At 42.9% G+C, this 21964-nt stretch overlaps 1 protein-coding gene across 2 annotated transcripts in view; it reads left to right on the plus strand.

Moving 5' to 3' along the window:
• The first annotated feature begins 4972 nt into the window (after positions 1-4972).
• NUP85 (nucleoporin 85) overlaps positions 4973-21964 on the plus strand; it is a 34521-nt gene continuing 17529 nt past the window's right edge. The window contains exons 1-7 of one of the 2 annotated variants that reach the window (XM_055315844.1): positions 4973-5126; positions 9305-9398; positions 12017-12179; positions 14303-14373; positions 16414-16457; positions 17709-17778; positions 19186-19307. In XM_055315844.1, coding sequence (XP_055171819.1) covers positions 5094-5126; positions 9305-9398; positions 12017-12179; positions 14303-14373; positions 16414-16457; positions 17709-17778; positions 19186-19307 — 597 coding nt within the window. In that variant the 5' untranslated portion in view covers positions 4973-5093. The remainder of the gene's footprint in view (positions 5127-9304; positions 9399-12016; positions 12180-14302; positions 14374-16413; positions 16458-17708; positions 17779-19185; positions 19308-21964) is intronic. The other variant, XM_055315852.1, reaches the window with a different exon arrangement.

Raw genomic sequence — 21964 nt, forward strand, 5'->3', positions numbered from 1 at the left:
AGAAAAAGGCAGAGACACAGGCAGAGTGAGAAGCAGGCTCCATGCAGGGTGCCCGATGTGGGACTGGATACCTGGTCAGGATCACGCCCTGGGCTGAAGGCAGTGCTAAACTGCTGAGCCACCGAGCTGCCCCTGGGAATTATCTTTAAAGAGCAAAAATTGGGATCCCTGGGTGGCGCAGCAGTTTAGCGCCTGCCTTTGGCCCAGGGCGCGATCCTGGAGACCCGGGATCGAGTCCCACGTCGGGCTCCCGGTGCATGGAGCCTGCTTCTCCCTCTGCCTGTGTCTCTGCCTCTCTCTCTCTCTGTGTGTGTGTGTGACTATCATAAATAAAAAAAATAAAATAAAAATTAAAGAGCAAAAATTTAGGGGCTGGCTCAGTTGGTAGAGCATGGAACTCATGATCTTGGGGTTGTGGGTTCAAGCCCTCCACAAGGCCTATCTCAGGACTCAGAGATCATGACCTGAACCGAAATCAAGAGTCTAGTGCTTAACTGACTTGCCTCTCAGGTGCTCCTTATCTCAATTTTAATTTGGTCTTTATCCACATGTAAATATCTTCATGATTGTAGAAATATTAATTGTAGAAAAATTTTTGGTCTACTTTGGAATTTAAAATCATCTGGTAAACATGCTAAATGATGACTTTTTCTTTTTTTTAAATTTTAATTCCAGGTAGTTAACATAAGGTGTTATATTAGATTCAGGTGTACAATATAGTAATTCAACAGTTCCCTATAAGAGATGATTTTTTTTTCGATGATTAGTTAATAATACTCCACTAGCTTTTTTTTTTAAGATTTTGTTTTTGGGTGCCTGAGTGAGTCAGTCAGTTAAGTGTCTACCTTTGGCTCAGGTTATGATCCCAGGGCCTCAGGATTGAGACACATGTCAGGGTCCCTGCTCAGCCTGATGGAGCCTGATTCTCCCATTTTCCTCTGCCTCCTCCCCCGTGCTCATTCTCTTTTATTCTCTCAAATAAATACAATCTTTTAAAAAATATTTTATTTTTAAGTAATTCCTACAAACAATGTGGGGCTCATACTCATGACCCTGAGACCAAGAGTCCTATGCTCTACCCACTGAGCCTACCAGGCGCCCTTCTCTGCTAGTCTTTTGTTCTACATAAATATTGATAGATACCTTTTATTTTTTACACAATTTTACTTTTATCTTTATAAAATTTTGCTACAATTACAATTACCTTTTAATGAATTCATAAGCCTTTTGTAACTGTGAGACATTTAGACTACTTCCTTTTTTTTTTATTTTTTGGTCATTATTCAAAATGTCCTTGAATATTTCCTAGAAGTACAATTATGGGGACAAAAAAGGTGAACATTTTAAAATATCTTTAGACTTTTTTTAAAAAAAGATTTTATTTATTTATTCATGACACAGAGAGAGAGAGAGAGAGAGGCAGAGACACAGGCAGAGGGAGAAGCAGGCCCCATGCAGGGAGCCCGATGTGGGACTCGATCCCAGGACTCCAGGATCATGCCCCGGGCTGCCAACTTTAGACTTTTCCATGTTGTTCACAGTTCTTCCAAATAGCTGAACATCTCATAGCTATTATATTTACTTAGTTGTTCCTCTAGGGTTGAAGATCTATACCAGCAATTCTTAGCAGCCGTGATTTTGTCCGCTAGGGAACATTGGGAATATCTAGAGACATTTGCAGTTGTCACAATTGTTGAGAGGTATCATTAGCATCTAATGGGTAGAAGCCAGGAATTTTGCTCAACTTCTTGCAGCGCATAGGACAGCCCTCACAACATAGAATTTTATGGTCCAAAATGCCAATAGTGTGGAGGTTGATTTTTTTTTTTTTTTGAGATTTTACTGGGTGCCTGGCTGGCTCAGTCAGCAGAGCATGCAACTCTTGATCTCAGGAGTTGTGAGTTCGAGCCCCACATTGGGTGTAGAGATTTCTTAAATAAAAGCTTTTATTTATTTATTTTTAAAAAGATTTTATTTATTTATTCATGAGAGACACACAGAGAGAGAGGCAGAGACATAGGTAGAGGGAGAAGCAGGCTCCATGCAGGGAGCCCAGCCCGATGCAGGACTGGATCCTGGGACTCCAGGATCACGCCCTAGGCCCAAGGCGGGTGCTAAACCGCTGAGCCGCCCAGGGATCCCCAAGCTTTTTTATTTTTTATTTATGATAGTCACAGAGAGAGAGAGAGAGGCAGAGACACAGGCAGAGGGAGAAGCAGGCTCCATGCACTGGGATGCCCGACGTGGGATTTGATCCTGGGTCTCCAGGATCGCGCCCTGGGCCAAAGGCAGGCGCCAAACCGCTGCGCCACCCAGGCGTTCCTGAGAATGATTCTTAGTTTGACTTTGGAGTGACTGAAGATGATTTTTAGTTTGACTTTTGTACAATAAGTATGTTTTGTTTTAGGAGATTTTATTTGATTCCAGAAATATTTTATTGTCTTCCTTGGGTTCTGATATATCTCAGGTTGAAGTTTCTCTTGCATAAATGAGACTCTTCAATCTAGATACAGGAATTCAGGAGTTAAACCAAGGAATATAAGGAAAGGAGGAGCCTGAGAAGGATGAAGACAAAGATTTGTATATTGATTGTTTTTCCAAAAGTATTCATTTATGATTATATGTAAGAAAAAGAGAATATGTAAACTATGTAATTAAACCTCATTCTTGGAAGTACATTGAGAGGGGCTAGGAGGAAGAAAAAGATCCATAGATAGAATAACTTTTTGCTCTTAGGCTAAAATGTTTCCAATACTTTCCCCCAGTATTATCTAGCTCTAGGTCAGACAATTTCAGTGCTTGTTATTTTCAAATAAGGGTTGACTTTTACTTGTTTTTTTAATCTTTAAGTAATCTCTATACTCAACATGAGGGTGAACTCACAACCTCAAGATCAAGAGTCATATGCTCTACCGATGGAGCCAGCCAAGCACCCTTTCAAATGGCAATCTTAAAATATGAAGAAACTGTAGTACTAAATTCTCCAAGGTCTTTTGTCAAATAGTTTTTTCCCCCCCTCAGGTCTTTGAGAAAGGTGTCTTTCTTTTTGGTCTTTTATCCTATTATTTTTTCTTTCTCCTCATCCTACTCCCTAGAATAATTTTTTCTGAAGGAAATTAGGCATGATTTCTATCAATGTCTTATTAAGTCTGACTTTTAACTTCTGCTGCTGGGAGAATTTTGAATAGCCAGAGCAGATACGGTAACCAGGTTTTTTTTTTTTTTTAAGATTTTATTTATTCATTCATGAGAGACATAGAGAGAGGCAGAGACACAGGCAGAGGGAGAAGCAGGCTCCATGCAGGGAGCCCGATGTGGGACTTGATCCCTGGTCTCCAGGATCCCACCCTGGGCTGAAGGCGGCGCCAAACCGCTGAGCCACTGGGGCTGCCTGCCCTCAGTTTTTAAAACTGATTTGCTATTGAATGTTTACTTTTCATTTAAAAAAATATTTAATTGTTATTTTTAATTTTTATTTTTTTGGGGGGAGAGAGAGACGGAGAGACTGAGCATGGTAGGGGAGGCAGAGGAAGAGGGAGAGAGAATCTTAAGCAGGCTTCATGCTAAGTGCAGAGCCCAACGTAGGGCTTGATCTTACGATCCTGAAATCATGACCTGACCAAAATCAAGAGTCTGACACTCTGCTGTCCAGGGGCCTCAATATTTGATTTTTAAGTAATCTCGACACCCAGTGTGATCAAGAGTCACATGTTAAAAAAAAAAAAAAAAAGAGCTGCAGGCTTTACTGACAGAGTCAGCCAGGCACCCCCTTGAATGTTCATTTTACTTTTCAGAAAATATTAGGCCTTTTTTTACTCCCGGGAAATGGACATGAACGCTTTTCTCAGACATCATACCCACAGCACTGATGTTAGAAACACTCAAATCAGTGTAACTCCGTGAAACATTTGGAAAATGCATCAAGACATAGTCGGTAGAACTGTGGAATTTTGTGCAAAACTACATTAAATTTCATCCTATGGATAGCTGTCTTCAGAGACGAGGATTTTTTTTTTCCTTTGCTTAATCTGTACCTCAATATAATAAACTATCGGGGTGACAGTGTTTTCCCAACCACTCCGTCATCTTTTTCTTCCAATTCAAATAGGCCGCTTAGAAAACCTCCGGGAAGGGAGCGTTTTAGAATTATGTCTTGTTTTCAGATCAAATTTCTAAGTAAAAGCAGCTGCCACATCTTCAGGCAGTTTTTCCTAAGACTTACCTTTAAATTTGGATTTATCTTCAATTCGATCAAAAAGTCGCTTATTTGGGAATTTAGAACCAGTCCTATTTTCTTCCCTGTGTATGTATTTGCTAATACGGTATTCACAAAATCAATTACTCCTTTAAACAACCGGGACACTTCTGAGTTTCCCATAACAAGGTCTGGGATTCCGTGGTTTGAGTGTCCTTTTCTCCTTTGCTTTGGTGAGATAACAAACCAGTATTTGTATTTCATTAAGGCCAGCTGTCTCGATTTCACAGTTGTTTCGGCCGCATCAATTTTGTACGCGTGCTTTCGAGCGTTCTAGGGCGGGAGTGGCGGCGACCGCCTGGATGCACAAGCCCAGTGGGCCGACGGGGATTGGGCAAGGATACTGTTCAGAGAAGCAGCTGCGCCGAACTTGCAGACCAAACAGGAACGAGAAGAGCTAGAGTCAGGCGACGCCACCGGCTCGCTCACTCGGGAGCCAGGCCCTGCACTCGCCTCCCGCCCCAGAGCAGCCGACTCAGCCCGCGCAGGCGCAGTCGCTCCGCGGCTCCCGCCGTCTCCGGGGGCCTTTACCCCGGCCAGTGCCGGGCTGCCCGCGGCGGCGCCTGACCTGGCCGAAGGTTACTGTGAGGACAGGCTACCCCGGCGCTGTTTTCCCTGTCGTGTTGTCGCCGGCCATGAAGGAGGGGCACGTGTAGAGTGTCGCGGAGGGAGGATCGTGGCCGAGAGGCGGGGCCCCTGCCGCGCCGGGGGTTTGGGCCTGCAGGCAGTGCGGGAGGCGCCCGGGAGGGGGTCCTCTCTCGCAGCCGGCTGTGAGCGGGAGGCCTGAGCCGGGAGCTTCGGCGGCCGAGCCCGTTCCAGGCGGCTGAGGCGAGGCGCAATGGAGGAACTCGACGGCGAGCCTACCGTCACGGTAAGGGCGCCCCGCACCGGCCTTGTCTTCGCGGTGTGAGGGTTGTGTCTGCTTCCACCTCCCGCGAGGCTCCCGGCCTCCTCCCTCAGCTTCGTTGCCACAGTTCGGAGGTCCCATTAGCTAGGCGCTCGTGTTTGGGTCGCAGTGGTCGCTGTTTCCCCACTTTTTCGTTTCCTCAGAAATGCCTGGCTCGGAGGCCTCGCTTCCTCACCCTTTCGTGTCTTCCTGACTTTCCCATCCCACTTCCCTCGCTTTTCCTATTGGACTAGAGCTCTAGCTCGACCGAGCAGAGGAACTGGGGCTTTTTTTCTCCCGCAGAACTAAGCTTCGCATCTCAATACCGTGAGCTTGGCTTCTGCCTCTTGTGCCGTGCTGGCCAAGCTTTGCTAAAAGGTTTTTTATTTATTTATTTATTTATTTATGAGAGAGAGAGAGAGAGAGACAGAGACACAGGCAGAGGGAGAAGCAGGCTCCATGCACTGGGAGCCCGATGTGGGATTCGATCCCGGGTCTCCAGGATCGCGCCCTGGGCCAAAGGCAGGCGCCAAACCGCTGCGCCACCCAGGGATCCCCTGCTAAAAGTTTTTATTCACTTCGGAAGACTTCTTGTTCTTATTGCTCTGTTCGCTTTTAGTTCTGTCTGGACTTTAAGAAGAGTGTCAAATGTGAAGGATCTGTGATTTTTTTAAAAACATTTTATTTATTCATGAGAGGCAAAGAGAGGCAGAGACCCAGGCAGAGGGAGAAGCAGGCTCCGTGCAGGGAGCCCCATGAGGGATTCGATCCCAGGACCCCAGGACTACACCCTGGGCTGAAGGCAGGAGCTAAACCACTGAGCCACCCAGGGATCCCTAATTTATAATGTTTGAAAAGAGATTACTGGCTTTTTCGATAGGAGATACCTACCATTCTTCCTGCCTGGAACACACTTTCTTTTTCTCTCAGGTTTATCTCCTCATTTTTCAGATGCAAGAACCAGCACCCTCTTTCTCAAGAAAGCCTTCCCCTTACCTCCCCGACTAGGTCAAATATTTTTGTCCGTTATTGACTTGTTCTGCACCTCTTAACTCTTGGTCAGTTATAAGCCTCACTAAATTGCAGGTTGCCTGATCTTGTATCTTTGCTTTTTAGAAGGTTGAGTTGCCTGCAGTTTTCAGCTAAAGCCATCAGGTGGCAAAGGGGTGTCTGACAAAAACCAAAGATTAAAGGTGGGAGTCGTTTCAAAGCTAACTGGACAAAAGGAGACACGAGATCATAAATAGCAGTTAACTTGGGTTGTTGTTACTCTATAAAACTTACTGCTCGAAGTGTTAAATTTTTAAGACCTATATAAAGTACTTTATTACATATCAAGGGCTATGTCAGTGTCAGTTGGAAGAAAAATCAGAATATCAGAATCACTGGAGGGATCCCTGGGTGGCGCAGCGGTTTGGCGCCTGCCTTTGGCCCAGGGCGCGATCCTGGAGACCTGGGATCGAATCCCACGTCGGGCTCCCGGTGCATGGAGCCTGCTTCTCCCTCTGCCTGTGTCTCTGCCTCTCTCTCTCTGTGTGTGACTATCATAAATAAATAAAAAAATAAAAAATTAAAAAAAAATCACTGGAACGTTTTCAGACTATTTGTCATCTTGCCTTTCCCTCCTCCACTTATGTCAGAATCTTTGGATGGGGGCACTTTCCCAGTAACCTGCACAACCCTGGGAGCCACTACGTTAATATTGAGCCATGGTAATTAGCTATGCTTTACAAATTAAATGAAGATGATCTAAACTTTTTTTTTTAAAGATTTTATTCAGGGATCCCTGGGTGGCGCAGCGGTTTGGCGCCTGCCTTTGGCCAAGGGCACGATCCTGGAGACCCAGGATCGAATCCCACGTCGGGCTCCTGGTGCCGGTGCATGGAGCCTCCTTCTCCCTCTGCCTGTGTCTCTGCCTCTCTCTCTCTCTCTGACTATCATAAATAAAAATAAAAATTAAAAAAAAAGATTTTATTCATTTAAAAGCAAAAGATTTTATTTCAGAGAGCACAAGCAGGTAAAGGAGCAGAGAGAGAGAAGCAAGCTCCCCACAGAGCAGGGAACCTGACACAGGGCTTGATCTTAGGATCCTGAAATCATGACCTGAGCCAAAAGCAGACAGTTAATGGACTGAGCCACTCAGGTGCCCCAATCTAAATTTATTTTTTAACACCAGTAGTGATGATGGACTTGTGATAGCTCAGATCCACACTGGTGTTAAGGAGACCAGATAGGAAACAGGCCTGGGCGGAAGGTGGCACTAAACTGCTGAGCCACCCGGTCTGCCCTATTTATTATTTTTTAAAGATATTATTTATTCATGAGAGACACAGAGAGAGAGGCAGAGACCCAGGCAGAGGGAGAAGCAGGCTCCCTGTGGGGAGCCCGATGCGGGACTCCATCGCGGGACTCCAGGATCATGACCTGGGCTGAAGGCAGACGCCCAACCATTGAACCACCTAGGCATCACACGTACCATATTTTTAAAAATAATGAATTGTAAGAGTTCTTTTTATATTCTAGATATCAAATACATGTTTTCTCCCAGTCTGTGGCTTCCCTTTTCATTTTCTTAATTCTATCTTTTTAACAGCAAAAGTTTAATTTTGATGTCCCGATTTATAAGTTCTGTAGTTTGTGCTTTTTTGTGTCTTATCTTTTCTTTAAGATCAAAAAGATTTTCTACTGTGCTTTTCCAATTTTACAGATTTCCTGTATGTGTCTAATTTGTGTTTTGTCTATGGTGTGAGGTTTATTTTTTGCATACAGATACTCATTTCCTTCAGCACCACTGTGTGTAATACTTCCCCCTTGCCTGGCCTATTCATCCATTAAGAGTCTGCTAAAAAATCCTCTTTTGTGTTTATCTCTGTCTTAGCATTTCTCCACTTTTCTTACTGCCTGTTTATTGGACTTCTCAGTAGACTACTAGCTTTTGGAGGGCAGAAACTATATTCTAACATTGTTGTGTTTCTAGAGCACAGCACAGAAAAAGGCTTACTAGACATTGCTTAGTTGTTGGATGACTGCATTAGCCCTTTCTGAGAACTGACTGCACTTGTCTTGAGACCAGAATATTGCCAGCCAAATTTATTCTCTGCCAAAACTGTTTATGGAGTGCCAGCTTTGTGCCAGGGTCTCTTCTAGACAGTGAACGAGAATCCTGGAATCCCCTCCCCTTGCGAGCTTTTATCTATTTATAGGACAGATAACCATGTAGGAGAGTCATTTCAGGCACCGAAGAAATGCTGTTGTAGTCCCATGAGAGTTGATGGTGACTTGGGTTAGACTGCTAGACATGGTAAGTGGTTGGATTCAGGCTTATTTAAGAATAGAACGGGATTTACTGGTTAGACAAAGGTCGTAAGGAAAAGAGAAGAATCGAAGATTGCTCCTAACAGTTTGGGAAAGGCTTTGTCCTGGTGGGAGAGACTTGGACATGAGCACCAAGAATCCTTTTTGGTTCTGTTGTTACGGATATAGCTCTAGAGGTTAGGTAATCTATAAAGGTGTGAATTAGGTAGTTGAGTATATAAGGCTGAGGCCCAAAGGGGTTGATCTGAGTTGGGGAGAAAAAGTCTTCATTAAAGAGATGGCACAGAAGACATGGTATTGGAGGGCTCCTTTTAGTAAGTAAACAGTTGAGTTTATTTTTTATTTTTAAATTTTTTTAAAAATTTATTTATTTTTGATAGTCACAGAGAGAGAGAGAGAGAGAGAGGCAGAGAGGCAGAGAGGCAGAGGGAGAAGCAGGCTCCATGCAGGGAGCCCAATGTGGAACTCGATCCTGGGACTCCAGGATCATGCCCTGAGCCAAAGGCAGATGCCCAACCACTGAGTTACCCAGGTGTCCCATCCTTTTTATTTTTTAAAAATCCTCTTTTTCTAAACTACAGATTACTAAATTATATATAGTAATTGATTAAGGGCAGCTTTCCTTTATATCAACACTTGCAAAGTGACAGGCTGGGTTGAGGTGCCTGGCAAAGCTCACTTGCTTATTCAGGGTTTAACACACTAGCTGATCTCAACCACACTCAGCTGTATATACATAGATCAGCTCTTAACTTTCATAACCATTTATTTCTAGGGTTATACTTGCAAATCAATTGAAAGCAAAGGCTCTAATTAAAATAACAGTGTCTGTACCTTTATTTTACTAGTTGATTCCAGGAGTGAATTCCAAGAAGAAGCAAATGTGTTTTGACTGGGGTCCAGGGGAGATGCTGGTGTGTGAAACCTCCTTCAACAAAAATGGTAGGTTTTTTCCCCTTATTCTCTCAGATTTAACTAACTGAGGCAGTTGAACAAACTTTGTACCATTTTCATTTTTGGAACCTTAGTTAAGATTTTTTTTTCTAAAGATTTTATTTATTTATTCATGAGAAACACACAGAGAGACAGAGAGGCAGAGACACAGGCAGAGGGAGAAGCAGACTCCATGCAGGGAGCCCGACGCGGGATTTGATCCCAGGACTACAGTATCAGGCCCTTGGGCTGAAGGTGGCGCTAAACCGCTGAGCTACCTGGCTGCCCAAGTTGTTTAAGATTTTGATTCATTTATGAGATGTGGCAGATGTTGACTCTAAGGGAAAAAAATTAATAATTTTTGTGGTGTGCCTTTATATTTAAAAATTTCAAGTTTTTTCCCCTTCTTGACCAGAATGACTAAATTCCCTTCACAGTAGCTCCCATACGGTGAAACCTTAGTTCTCCTAGCCCTTACCTTTGTATTATTGTGAATTTGATGAATTCTTATGGCTATTGATACAAAGCACAAAAGATCTGGAGAGTGAAATGGCTCTTCCTTGTTCTCCTTCAGGTTTTGGACATGGATCTTTTCTTTCTGTGACAGACTCCTCTAGTAGCAAGATAAGGTTACATTTTGACATTTGATTTTGCTTTCTCCTTTTCAAGAGAAGTCTCTGGAAATGTTGAAGAGATTTTTTTTTGCAAATCTTCGACATGTTCTTTATCCAAATGTGGAGATTTTCCTCTTTTATAAGGAGGAGATTGATCTAATGAAAGTCTTATAATTTTGGCAAATCATGGGGTGTGCAGTTCATGCAATTTTGAAGTGCTGTAGTTAAAAAAAATTTTTTCGACGTGGTTTTCCTTGATTTTATTGTTGACCGTTGTCCCTGATGTTGCCAATGTTTATGGGATATTTTGGTATTAAAGATCTCAAGCTTGGCAGAACTGTAGAAGCTGCCAAAGGGACAATTGCTTAGAATAGAACCTTCTTTGAATATGTCTGGTCTCTTTTCATACTTAATGGGAGCTTATCAGCATTTTTAGTTTGTCCTCGATTGTTGGAAACATGAGGTTTTCTGTTTATGTCTGTTGAAATCTCATTAGAGACAAGCCATTGAATATCATCACAGCATGTTCAAGAAGCTGTTATATAAGGAATTTCCACAAGTTGGTGGTTTATAATTTATCATTATAGAGCCTTTTTATCACTGTTGCAAAATATTTTAGTCAACTCTTGATTCTTTGTTTTAGGAGTAATGGCAGTACAAAATAATATAGAAATAATAGTTATTTGAATTTGAGATTATATAAAATTTCAGCTCTAAGTTTATCTTTTTTTAGGCTATTTGTTTGAGAGAGAGAGCACTGAAGCCTGCTCATGCAAGGAGGAGGGGCCTAGGGAGCTGAAGAAGCAGACTCCCTGCAGAGCAGGGAGCCCAACCCAGTGTTCCATCCCAGGACTCTAGAATCATGACCTGAGCTGAAGGCAGATGCTTAACTGACTGAGCCTCCCAGGCACCCCTTGGCTGTAGGTTTATCTTATTTATTGAGTTATACATAGCTAATATTAAGTGACTTTAATTTTTTTCAATATATGTCAATTGATGGAGGGAAAAAGTTCCAAAATAAGTTCAACTCCCATGTTGGGCCTACAGGTTGCATTTATTTATTTATTTGTTCATTCATTCATTCATTCATTCGTACAGAGTGAGCACAAGCAGGTGGAACGTCAGAGAGAGAGGGAGCACCAGGCCCCTGCTGAGCAGGGAGCTTGATGTAGGGGTCAATCCCAGGGTTCTGGAATCTTGACCTGAGCTGAAAGCAGATGTTTAACTGGCTGACCTACCAGGCACCCCTTATTTTATTTTTTTTAAAGATTTTATTTTTAAGTAATCTCTATACCCAGTGTGCAGCTCAGACTCACAACCCCAAGATAAAGAGTTGGACACTCTCCTACCCACTGAGCCAGCCAGAGCTTGCTTTAAAAAAATGAAAGAGGGATCCCTGGGTGGCGCAGCGGTTTGGCGCCTGCCTTTCCAGGATCGAATCCCACGTCGGGCTCCCGGTGCATGGAGCCTGCTTCTCCCTCTGCCTGTGTCTCTGCCTCTCTCTCTCTCTCTCCTCTCTCTCTCTCTCTGACTATCATAAATAAATAAAAATTTAAAAAAAATGAAAGAAAAAGTAAATTAATTAAAAAAAAAACAGTAAAATACATAAGCCAGTGAGTTGAGGAGTAAAAGTCTGAGAGTAAACATTTATATTTAAGCAATTTACATGTAAATAATTGATAAATGATAATTCATACTTTTTGGGGGGATAGAGGCGGGAGTGTGAGTGGAGTGTGGGGAGCAGAGGGAGAAGGAAGAGAATCTTAGGCTCCATACTCAGCATAGAGGCCAATGTAGGGCTCAGTCTCACAACCCTCAGATCATGACCTGAGCCAAAGTCAAGAGTTAATTGCTTAACTGACTGATCTACCCAGACACCCCAATTTATACTTTAAAAATGAAATCAACAGCAAAGAAGCTGAAGCTTTTGTAATTAGATAACTCATTTAAAAATTGAAAGTGAGTTCTTGTATGAGGGTTATAATGATTGATACTAAAATTTTCCTGTTTCAGAAAAATCAGAGACCGAACCAGGCTGCCCCTTTATCTATATCATTCGAAAGGATATAGATGTTTACTCTCAGATCTTGAGAAAACTTTTCAATGAATCCCATGGAATCTTTGTGGGCCTCCAGAGAATTGAAGAAGAATTGACTGGAAAATCCAGAAAAGCACAGTAAGTAGGCTGCTAATGGGTGTTGAAGTCCAAAACTAAATTGTGAAAGTCAAATGAAATGTCTTTTCTTTCTTTCTTTCTTTCTTTCTTTCTTTCTTTCTTTCTTTCTTTCTTTCTTTCTTTCTTTCGAGAAAGAGCAAGTACACGGTGGGGAGAGGGTGCAGAAGGAAAGGGAAAAGCGCTCTCCCTTGAGCAGGGAGCCCAAGGCAATGTGGCAGGGCTCGATTTCAAGACCCTGGGACCCTGACCTGTCTTGAAGGTAGCCGCTTAGCCAGCTGAGCCACCCAGGTGCCCCTGGAGCTTTTTTATTTTTTAATTAATTAATTAATTAAATCATTCATTCATTCATTCATTCATGAGAGACACAGGCAGAGGGAGAAGCAGGCTCCCCGCAAGGAGTGGGACTTGATCCCAGACCCTGGGATCACACCCTGAGCTGAAGGCAGATACCCAACTGCTGAGCCACCCAGGCATCCCTAAAGATTACATCTTGATAACTAAACCAGTTACTTTCTTGTGAATGTTTTAGTTTTGTCATTGTCTTTTTCCTTTTTTTTTAAAGGTTTATTTATTTATTCATGAGAGACAAAGACAGAGAGGCAGAGACAGCCAGAGGGAGAAGCAGGCTCCTCGCAGGGAGCCCGATGTGGGACTTGATCCTGGATCCCAGGATCACGACCTGAGCCAAAGGCAGGCGCCCAACTGCTGAGCCACCCAGGCGTCCCTCATTTTCTTTTTTAAAGACCTTATTTTGAACTAATTTTGGACTTACAGAAAAGGTAACAAAAATAATAGATTCCTGTGTATCTCTCACCCAGTTTTCTAACCTTAATATCTACATAGCCATATTATTGTTACTTGAACTAGGAAAATTACACATCAGTGCGTTATGATTAAAGACTTCATTTGAATTTCCCTTTTTTTTTTTTAAGATTTTATTTATTCATGAGATAGAAAGGCAGACGCATAGGCAGAGGGAGAAGCAGGCTCCCTATGGGGAGCCTGATGCAGTACTTGATCTTAGGACCCCGGGATCATGACCTGAGCCAAGGCAGACACTCAACCACTGAGCCACCCAGGTGCTCCTTCATTTGAATTTCACCAGTTATTTCACTAATGCCCTTTTTTCTTTTCTGCATCTCAGGTTGCATTTGGTTTTTATCCCTTAGTCTCTTTCATGACCTTGACACTTTTGAAAACTATCGACCAGTTATTTTGGTGACTTTCCCTCCATTTGGGTTTCTCCAGTGTTTTCTCATGATTGGACAAAGGTGGTGCATTTTTAGTAAGAATACCACAGAACTGGTATGTGTCTTCAGTATATCATATCATGGGGTTCATGATGTTGATGTCTTATACTGGTTTTGTGGACCTTGATTACTTCAGTGGTTTCTACTGGGTTTCTCCACTATGAAGTTACCATCCTTCCCTTTGTAACTAGTAAGTATTTGGAGAAGAAATTTTGAGATTATGCAAATTGTATTTCTCTTTGGGCAGCCCCCGTGGCTCTGTGGTTTAGCGCCACCTTCAGCTCAGGGTGTGATCCTGGAGACCCGGGATCGAGTCCCACGTCGGTCTCCCTGCATGGAGTCTGCTTCTCCCTCTGCCTGTGTCTCTGCCTCTCTCTCTCTCTCTCTCTCTCTCTCTCTCTCTGTGAGAGACAGAGAAAAAAAATTTTTTTTTGGACCACTAGTTCCACTAGTGTCCATCAGTGGATATCATCTTTTTTTTTTTTAAATATTTTATTTATTCATGAGAGACACCAAGAGAGAGGCAGAGACACAGGCAGAGGGAGAAGCAGGCTCCCTGTGGGGAGCCTGATGTGGGACTTGGTCCCGAGTCTCCAGACCACACTCTGGGCTGAAGGCAGGTGCCAAACCTCTGAGCCACCCAGGGATTCCCCCAACAATTAATATGAATTCATGGATATTTATTTTATTGTATGGGTTATCTCATGTGTTACTCATTTTGATGCTCAAGTTGTTAAAGCTTTGGCTGTTAGAAACTCCTTCAGGTTGGTTCCTGTCTTTGAGCAAGCTCCTATCTTCTATTGAGAACTTCCTTCCTTTTTGTCACCACAAGATGCTCCAGGCTCATCTTGTGTGTCATTTCCTTTTTTGTAGATTGGTTCGAGTGAGTAAGAACTACCGCTCAGTCATAAGAGCATGTATGGAGGAAATGCACCAGGTTGCAAGTAAGGATTTTATGTGTGTACATGTGAGAGTAATTGAAACGTTTGGTTATAAATACCGCAAAATGTATTTGACTTTACAGTTTAAAACTCTTAACTTTCCTATATAATCCATAATTTTTTGGCAGTTATCTTAAGTACATTTTTAAAAATATTTTATTTATTTATTTGATAGAGAGAGCATGAGAACATGAGGGGTAGGGGCAGAGAGAGAAGCAGGCTCCCTGCTAAGCAGGGAGCTCGATGTGGGACTGGATCCCAGGACCGTGAGATGACCTGAGCCAAGGGCAGATGCTCAACCCACTGAGCCACTCAGGCAGCCCTCTTAATAAGCACATTTTTCAAGTTAGAACATACTGAGTCATGCAGCCCGGGTGACTCAGTAGTTTAGCGCCACCTTCAGCCCAGGGCCTGACCCTGGAGACTAGGGATCAAGTCCCATGTCGGGCTCCCTGCATGGAGCCTGCTTCTCCCTCTGCCTGTGTCTCTGCCTCTCTCTGTGTCTCTCTTGAATAAATAAATAAAATCTTTAAAAACAAAACATACTGAGTCGACAGGTGTGAGACTAGCAGCCAAATTAACAGTCTTTGAAAATCACATTCCTGGTTCTTTAACTTTGGTGATTTATTTATTTATTTTTAAAAGATTTATTTTGAGAGAGAAAGTGTGAGTGTTGGAAGGGCAGACGGAGAGAGCTTTTTGTTTTTTTTTTAAAGATTTTATTTATTCATGAGAGACAGAGGCAGAGGCAGAGACACAGGCAGAGGGAGAAGCAGGCTCCATGCAGGAAGCCTGATGTGGGACTCAATTTCAGTACTCCAGGATCATGCCCTGAGCCAGAGGCAGGTGCTCAACCATTGAGCCACCCAGGAGTCCCTTAAACAGATTCTGCTGATCATACAGTCTAATTGAGGGCCTGATCTCAAGATGCTGAGATCAGGAACTGAGCAGAAACCAAGAGTTGTTCGTTTAACTGACACTGAACCACCCTGGTGCCCCACCCTTTGTGATTTAAAGTCACCATGACCATGAGAGCCACGCCTGGATGCTGAGTAGTCTTTTTTTTTTTTTTTTTTTTTAAAGATTGTATTTATTCATGAGAGACTCACAGAGAAAGAGGCAGAGACACAGGCAGAGGGAGAAGCAGACTCCACGCAGGGAGCCCGCCGTGGGACTTGATCCTGGGTCCCCAGGATCATGCCCTGGGCTGAAGGCGGCGCTAAACTGCTGAGCCATCTGGGCTGCCCTTTTTTTTTTTTTTTTTAAGATTTATTTATTTATTCATGAGAGAGGCAGAGACATAGGCAGAGGGAGAAGCAGTCCTCCTACAGGTAGCCTGATGTGGGACTTGATCCTGGATCCTGTGAGTCTAAGGCACTCAACCACTGAGCCACCCAAGCGTCCCCCCCCCACCCCAGTAGAGTCTTTTATAACCTGATGGTCTCTTGTTTGCTGTTTGCAGTTGAAAGTGTTGCTTGTAACTTGAGGGCATTGAGTTTGTGAATCACTGATCTGCAACAAAGAGATAGGAAGCATTTTTTAAAAATCTGTAGTGAAGGTGCTCCTCAGTGTCTCAGTCAGTTAAGTGCTTGACTCTTGGATTCTTCTCAGGTCATGATCTTAGGGTCCTGAGATGGAGCTTTATATCAGCTTGCACTGAATGTGGAGTCTGCTTAAGATTCTCTGTTCCTCTGCTCCCTCCCCCACCCCTATGCGCTCTCAAAAAAAAAAAAAAAAGATCTGTAGTGAAAATGGGTGGCAGCCCGGGTGGCTCCGCCTTCAGCCCAGGGTGTGATCCTGGGGACCTGGGATCGAGTCCCACGTCGGGCTCCCTGCATGGAGCCTGCTTCTCCCTCTGCCTGTGTCTCTGCCTCTCTCTCTCTCTCTCTCTGTATCTGTCATGAATAAATAAAATCTAAAAAAAAAATGAAAATGGGTGATCACTAGAGGAAACAAAGGTACAAGCCAAAGAACCTGGTATGTGAAGCTATAACTATGAGAATAAAATTTTATTGTTCACTTATAATGTTTTGTGTTTGTTAGTTGCTGCTAAAGATCCAGCCAGTGGTCGCCAGTTCAGCAGCCAGGTAAGGGGAGGACCACCTTTGTTGTTCTGCTGGCACCATTATGTCCTTCTGTGTCCTGTGTCTTCAGCACCCACCTGGGGTGACTTTGCAATCATTTTTTGTTGTTGTCTGTGTTTTAAAGATTTATTTATTTGAAAGCGTGTGTGTCTGTGAGCAGGGGGAAGGGCAAAGGGGGAGAGTGAATCTCCAACAGACTCTCCACTGAGTGGTGAGCCATACAAGCTGGATGCAGGAGCTGGATGCAGGGCTTGATCCAATTCTTATGGGAAATGAGTTTCCAGGTTTAAAAAAAAAATTTTTTTTAAAGATTTTATTTGAGAGAGAGTGCAAGAGAGAGAACACAACTTGGGGGAGGCAGAGGGAGAGAGAGAAGCAGACTCTGCTGAGCAGGAATCCCAATGCAGGGCTTGATCCCATGACCCTGAGATCATGACCTGAACTGCAGGCAGACACCCAACCAGCTGAGCCACCCAGGTGTCCTGAGTTTCCAGTTCTTCTGGGAAATGTCAGTCCTAACATTTTGTCACCTGAGATAGCTGAGCATTTGGAACCACCATTTATTATTATAAACTGTACTCAGTTCATGAACCCATATTTTTACTGAGCTGTTTACTTTAGTCGGCACTGGAAGATGACTGAAAGAATTCTCTTTCTTTGGTAGAATCTTGATAATGTTCAAACTCAATAAATACGGATTAGTGCACTATCTTCTAGTGTGCTCTAGTGCACAGTCAGCAAAGCATTTCCCCTTATGAATAAGGTAGTCTTTGTGTATGAAAGGATGGTGGGGGAGAGGAGACTGCATATTCCTGAAGGCATGGTCAAGACCTGATTTATTTTTGGGTCTTTTATTGGATTTGCCTTTTAACAGATTTTTTAAAACTTTAGTCCCTTGAGTACCAACTTCACAATTTTTGCTGTATCTGTAGAATTCTTAATATTATTTACTGAATATTTTCCTAAAAATCATCTTCCATTTTACTCAGAGCCTCTTTCTAAATCATAGTATTCGTGAGGACCATGGGTGTGATGAGATAGTTTAATGTACAGTATAAGAGAATAAAATTAAAACAAGAACCATTAAAATAAAAAGTTCTTAAGTTCTCTCACGGGTTTCCCATAGTGAATATTCAGTAATTATTGAGTTAATAATAAATGACCGTCATATGATTCAAGCCTTGCTTCATTCCTTTGCTCTAAGAAATCTCAGGAATGTTTTCAGTTAAAACTTTATCTCCATTTCTTCCTTAGGTCTCCATTTTGTCAGCAATGGAGCTCATTTGGAACCTTTGTGAGATTCTTTTTATTGAAGTAGCCCCAGGTGAGCATGGAATCACCCCTTCACATCATCAAAAGTGTTCCCTTGCCCTTTCCTATCTGTCTTTTCCTGCATAGCTGATGAGTTTTATTGCCACGAATGCTCTTTTCATCGTTCTTCATCAGCGTAACCAGCAGAAAGCTGTATATAACACCCAAAGGAGCCTGCCTGCTGTTTTGTCAGTTAGTACAAAAAGTCAGAATGCCTTCTAAAAACCTAAAATGTTGGACAGATGACCCCTCAAAAAACAAAACAAAAACAAAAACATACTGAACAATGGTGGTGACAGGGGTGGTCAGGATTTATATGATGGACTGGTCAAGCTTAAAAAAGTTCTAGGAGAATCAGGGGAGAGGTGTGGAATGGGTTCTCCCTTCCAGCCTTGGAAAGAACGAACTCTGTCCACTCCTTGATCTCAGACTTCTGGCCTCCAGAAATGTGAAGCAATAAAGATTGGTTGTTTAAAATAAAAAAAAATTAAAAAAGGAAAAGAGTTTTAGGGATGTGAGGAGGGATTAAATGGTGAGAGGAGAATTCTGTCCCCAGTGATTGGGGCAGGGGCAGTCCTACAGGTGAACTGTTCACTCCGAATTATTCCATGCTCTTGAACTAAATTGTGGTCGGTATGGTATCATGGCTTGAGTGGGCTGTCTGTTGAGGTGCGGCAGGCTTTTTTGCATTCTCTTGATGGTTTATGTTTGCTGTTGTCCACAAATGAGTGTTTATAAATAATCTCTGTGCAATCATAGCTTTTTACTCTTACTCCCACTAAAGCCCTGAGCAATGTGAAACTAAAAATTAGTTGTTTAGTATTTACCTCGTCCAGTATATTTTGAGGGCTGTAGCTATATTTCTATCGTTGTTGCATACTTAGCACCTAATCAGTACCAATCCAATCCCTAACTGGTCATTTCTTACATAGCCATTAAGTATTGCATAGTAGTGATGAATTCGGAATGGAGGGGGTGGTGAAATTCAGCCCCCCTTTTTTTTTTTTTTAAGATTTTATTTATTTGCTCATGAGAGACACAGGGAGAGGGCAGAGACCTAGGCAGAGGGAGAAGCAGGCTCCCCACAGGTAGCCCAATGCAGGAGTTGATCCCCAAACCCCGGGATCACTCCCTAAGCCGAAGGCAGATGTCTGCTCAGCTGCTGAGCCACCCGGGTGTCCCAGATTCAGCCTTTTCAAAGAGTCATGAAAGGTGGAACTTCCTGGCTCAGAGGAAGTATTTGTAAAGGTCCATTTCGTAGCCCAGTCCTTTATTCAGGACCAAAGGGGTGCCTACCTAAGCGAGATCAGCCACTTCCTACATAGTCATTTGCTGTACATTTTCTGTCTGTGCTTGGGAGGTGGAATTTGCTGCAGATGAAGCTGAGGTTTTTATGTGTAATGAGAGTCTTTCCTTCCAGCTGGCCCTCTCCTTCTTCACCTCCTTGACTGGGTCCGACTGCATGTGTGTGAAGTGGACAATTTATTGGCAGGTGTCCTGGGCAGTGAGAATCCAAGCAAACATGAGAGCTTTTGGAACTTGGTAAGCATCTCTTGCAGTCTGACCCTCCTGACTTCCACCTTGTATTCTGTTTTTCCCAGTGCTTGTTGGTGGTCCTGAGGATTGCCTTCTGAGCCTTGTTTACACTCAGACTGGCTCTTTGGGTCTGTGATTTATGGAGATGCTCTTAGATCTTTTCTTCTCTGCGCCATAGGAGAGTTTAGCACTAAGTTGTCGTGTAAGAGAAGTAATGCTTTATAAACTTTCCAGTAAGCAGGGAAACTTAATTTCTTTGTGAATCTAAGAAAGAGAAGAAGTGACAAAACTGATTGATAGAGGCTGGTGGAGGAGTGGGAGGTTAATGTAAATGAGCAGGACTGGTTTTGAGGTGATATAAATGTTCTAAAACTAGATTATAGTGATGGTACGCAACTCTGTAAACTTGCTATATATGTAGGTGAATGTTCATAGTGTGAAAATTATAGGTCCATATAGCTATTAAAAACAAAAAGCTCGATGATCCTGGAGTCATTTTGAATTTTCAATTTGGAAATCAGTACATATATTGGGGCTATGTGTGTATGTATGTATGTATGTATGCTGTGCCTATTGACCTGTGACCTAGTTGGGAGGGACTGGGGAAAAGGTTGCTAGTTGACCTGAATAATGGAAAGTTGATTAAACTTAAAATCTGAAATTCCGGTAAAGAATTGTTACCTGTGATGCTATTTCTGGGCCTTTTGTTGCTGGGAGATCTGTGTAAGTGGAGGGAGAGCTTGCTCAGGATATATTGGGCCCAGATTTCGAGTCTCTGATTTATTCAGAGTATTTATTGATTGTTCCTATTTGCAAGGCACTGAGGAAACAACCATGACCAAACTGGGCAAAAATTACTGCCCTTATGAAGTTTACATCCTATCCTGGTGGGGAGACAGGAAATAAATACAGAAACAAAATATGCAGCATGCCTCACAGTGAAGCATTGTGGTGTGGAGAGCCGTAAAGCCAAGGTGGGGAATTGGCAATGGTAGAGCCAGGGAATCCAGAAAGGCCTTCCTCATGAGATGATGTGGGAGGAGCGATGCTGGGCCAAAGAAGGGGAGAGAATGTTGCAGACAGACCTGTAGGCACTCCGACCTGAAGGCACAATGAGATGTGGTGCAGTGTGAACGAGAGCATGAGTTGGGGACATAAGGGCAGAGAGTCACAGGGTCAGATCGTAGAGTCCCCTAGACTGTCATAAGGACTTTAACTTTGAGAGAGGTAGGAGAGCAGGGTGGTGAGAACATGGTCTGTGGTGCCAGACTGCCTGTGTTAGCATCCTGGCTCTGCCTCTTACTAGCTGTGGGGTCTTAAATGAGTTACTTAACAGCTGTTAGTTTTTTCTGCATAATGCAGATGATAATAAGATTATATTTAAGATTATTTTATTTATGATTAGGGTGCCTGGGTGGCTCATTTATTTAAGCATCTGACTTCAGCTCAGATCATGATCTTAGGGTCTAGGGATCAAGTTGTGTGGGGCTCCCCACTTAGCGGGGAGTCTGCTTGTTCCTTTCTTTCTGCCCCTTCCCCCACTTGTGCATATGTGCTCTCAAATAAGTAAAATCTTTTTTTTTTTTTTTAAGATTTTTAAAATTTATTTGACAGAGCATAGGCAGAGGGAGTGGCAGGCAGAGAGAGAGAGAGAGAGAAAGCAGGCCCCCACTGAGCAGGGAGCCTGATTTGGGACTCGATCCCAGGACCCTGGAATCATGACCTGAGCTGAAGGCAGATGCTTAACCAACAGAGCCACTGAGGTGCCCCTCCAATAATAAAAAATCGTGAAAAAGATTGTTATGGTTAAAGGACATAAACATGCATAAACTAGTTGATAGACCCAACCCCTGAGTCAGATGGGGTTAGGAGCATTGGAGAGTTGAGCAGTCATGTCATGATCTGACATAGGTTCTCAAGGCTCTCTGGCTGCCCTACTGAGGATAGAGCAAGGGAGAAGCAGAGACCAGTCTAGATGGTACTAAACCAGGCAAAGATGGTGGTGACCTGGACAAGGATGGGAGCTGAGCAGAGGAGGTGGTGAGAAGTCATTAAATTCTGGATGCAGTTTACAGGTACTATTGATGGGATTTGCTAATAGATTGGACGTGCATGTGTAAGAAATAGGAGAATGTGGGAAAATCAGGTTGGTAAATTGGAGGCAGCCAGGTGTTTACTTTCAGACATGCTACATTTAAGATGCCTGTGAGATCCAAGTGGAGACACTGTCCAGGCAGTATGGTATACAAGTCTGGAATCCAGAAAAGGAAGTACAGACTAGAGAGAAATTGGGTATTTGTCAGCATGTATATATTTGGCTTTTTGAGCATGACAGTACAGGAAAATGTTACTTTGTATGTTTTACATATTGTGTGTATATACTGTTGGTTGTCATTAGTCATGACAGGGTCTATAAAATTGCCTGGAACATGTATTAATGATAACCAATGCAAGGTTCTTTGAGCCTCTGATCTTGTTTTTGTCACCTGATCAGTGTATAACCTTGTTTTATGTATGTTTTTATTTAAAGACACCTTATTTGATATACATTATTGACTCATTAACATTGAACTTCTAGCCAACAACAGTGTATTGCATGCCTGAATGAAGCTTATCTAACATACATTTTCTACTTATGGACCATCATCCATTCTTAGCACTTA

The sequence above is a fragment of the Nyctereutes procyonoides genome, unplaced genomic scaffold (genome assembly GCF_905146905.1).
Source record: "Nyctereutes procyonoides isolate TBG_1078 unplaced genomic scaffold, NYPRO_anot_genome, whole genome shotgun sequence".
Taxonomy (NCBI): Eukaryota; Metazoa; Chordata; class Mammalia; order Carnivora; family Canidae; genus Nyctereutes; species Nyctereutes procyonoides.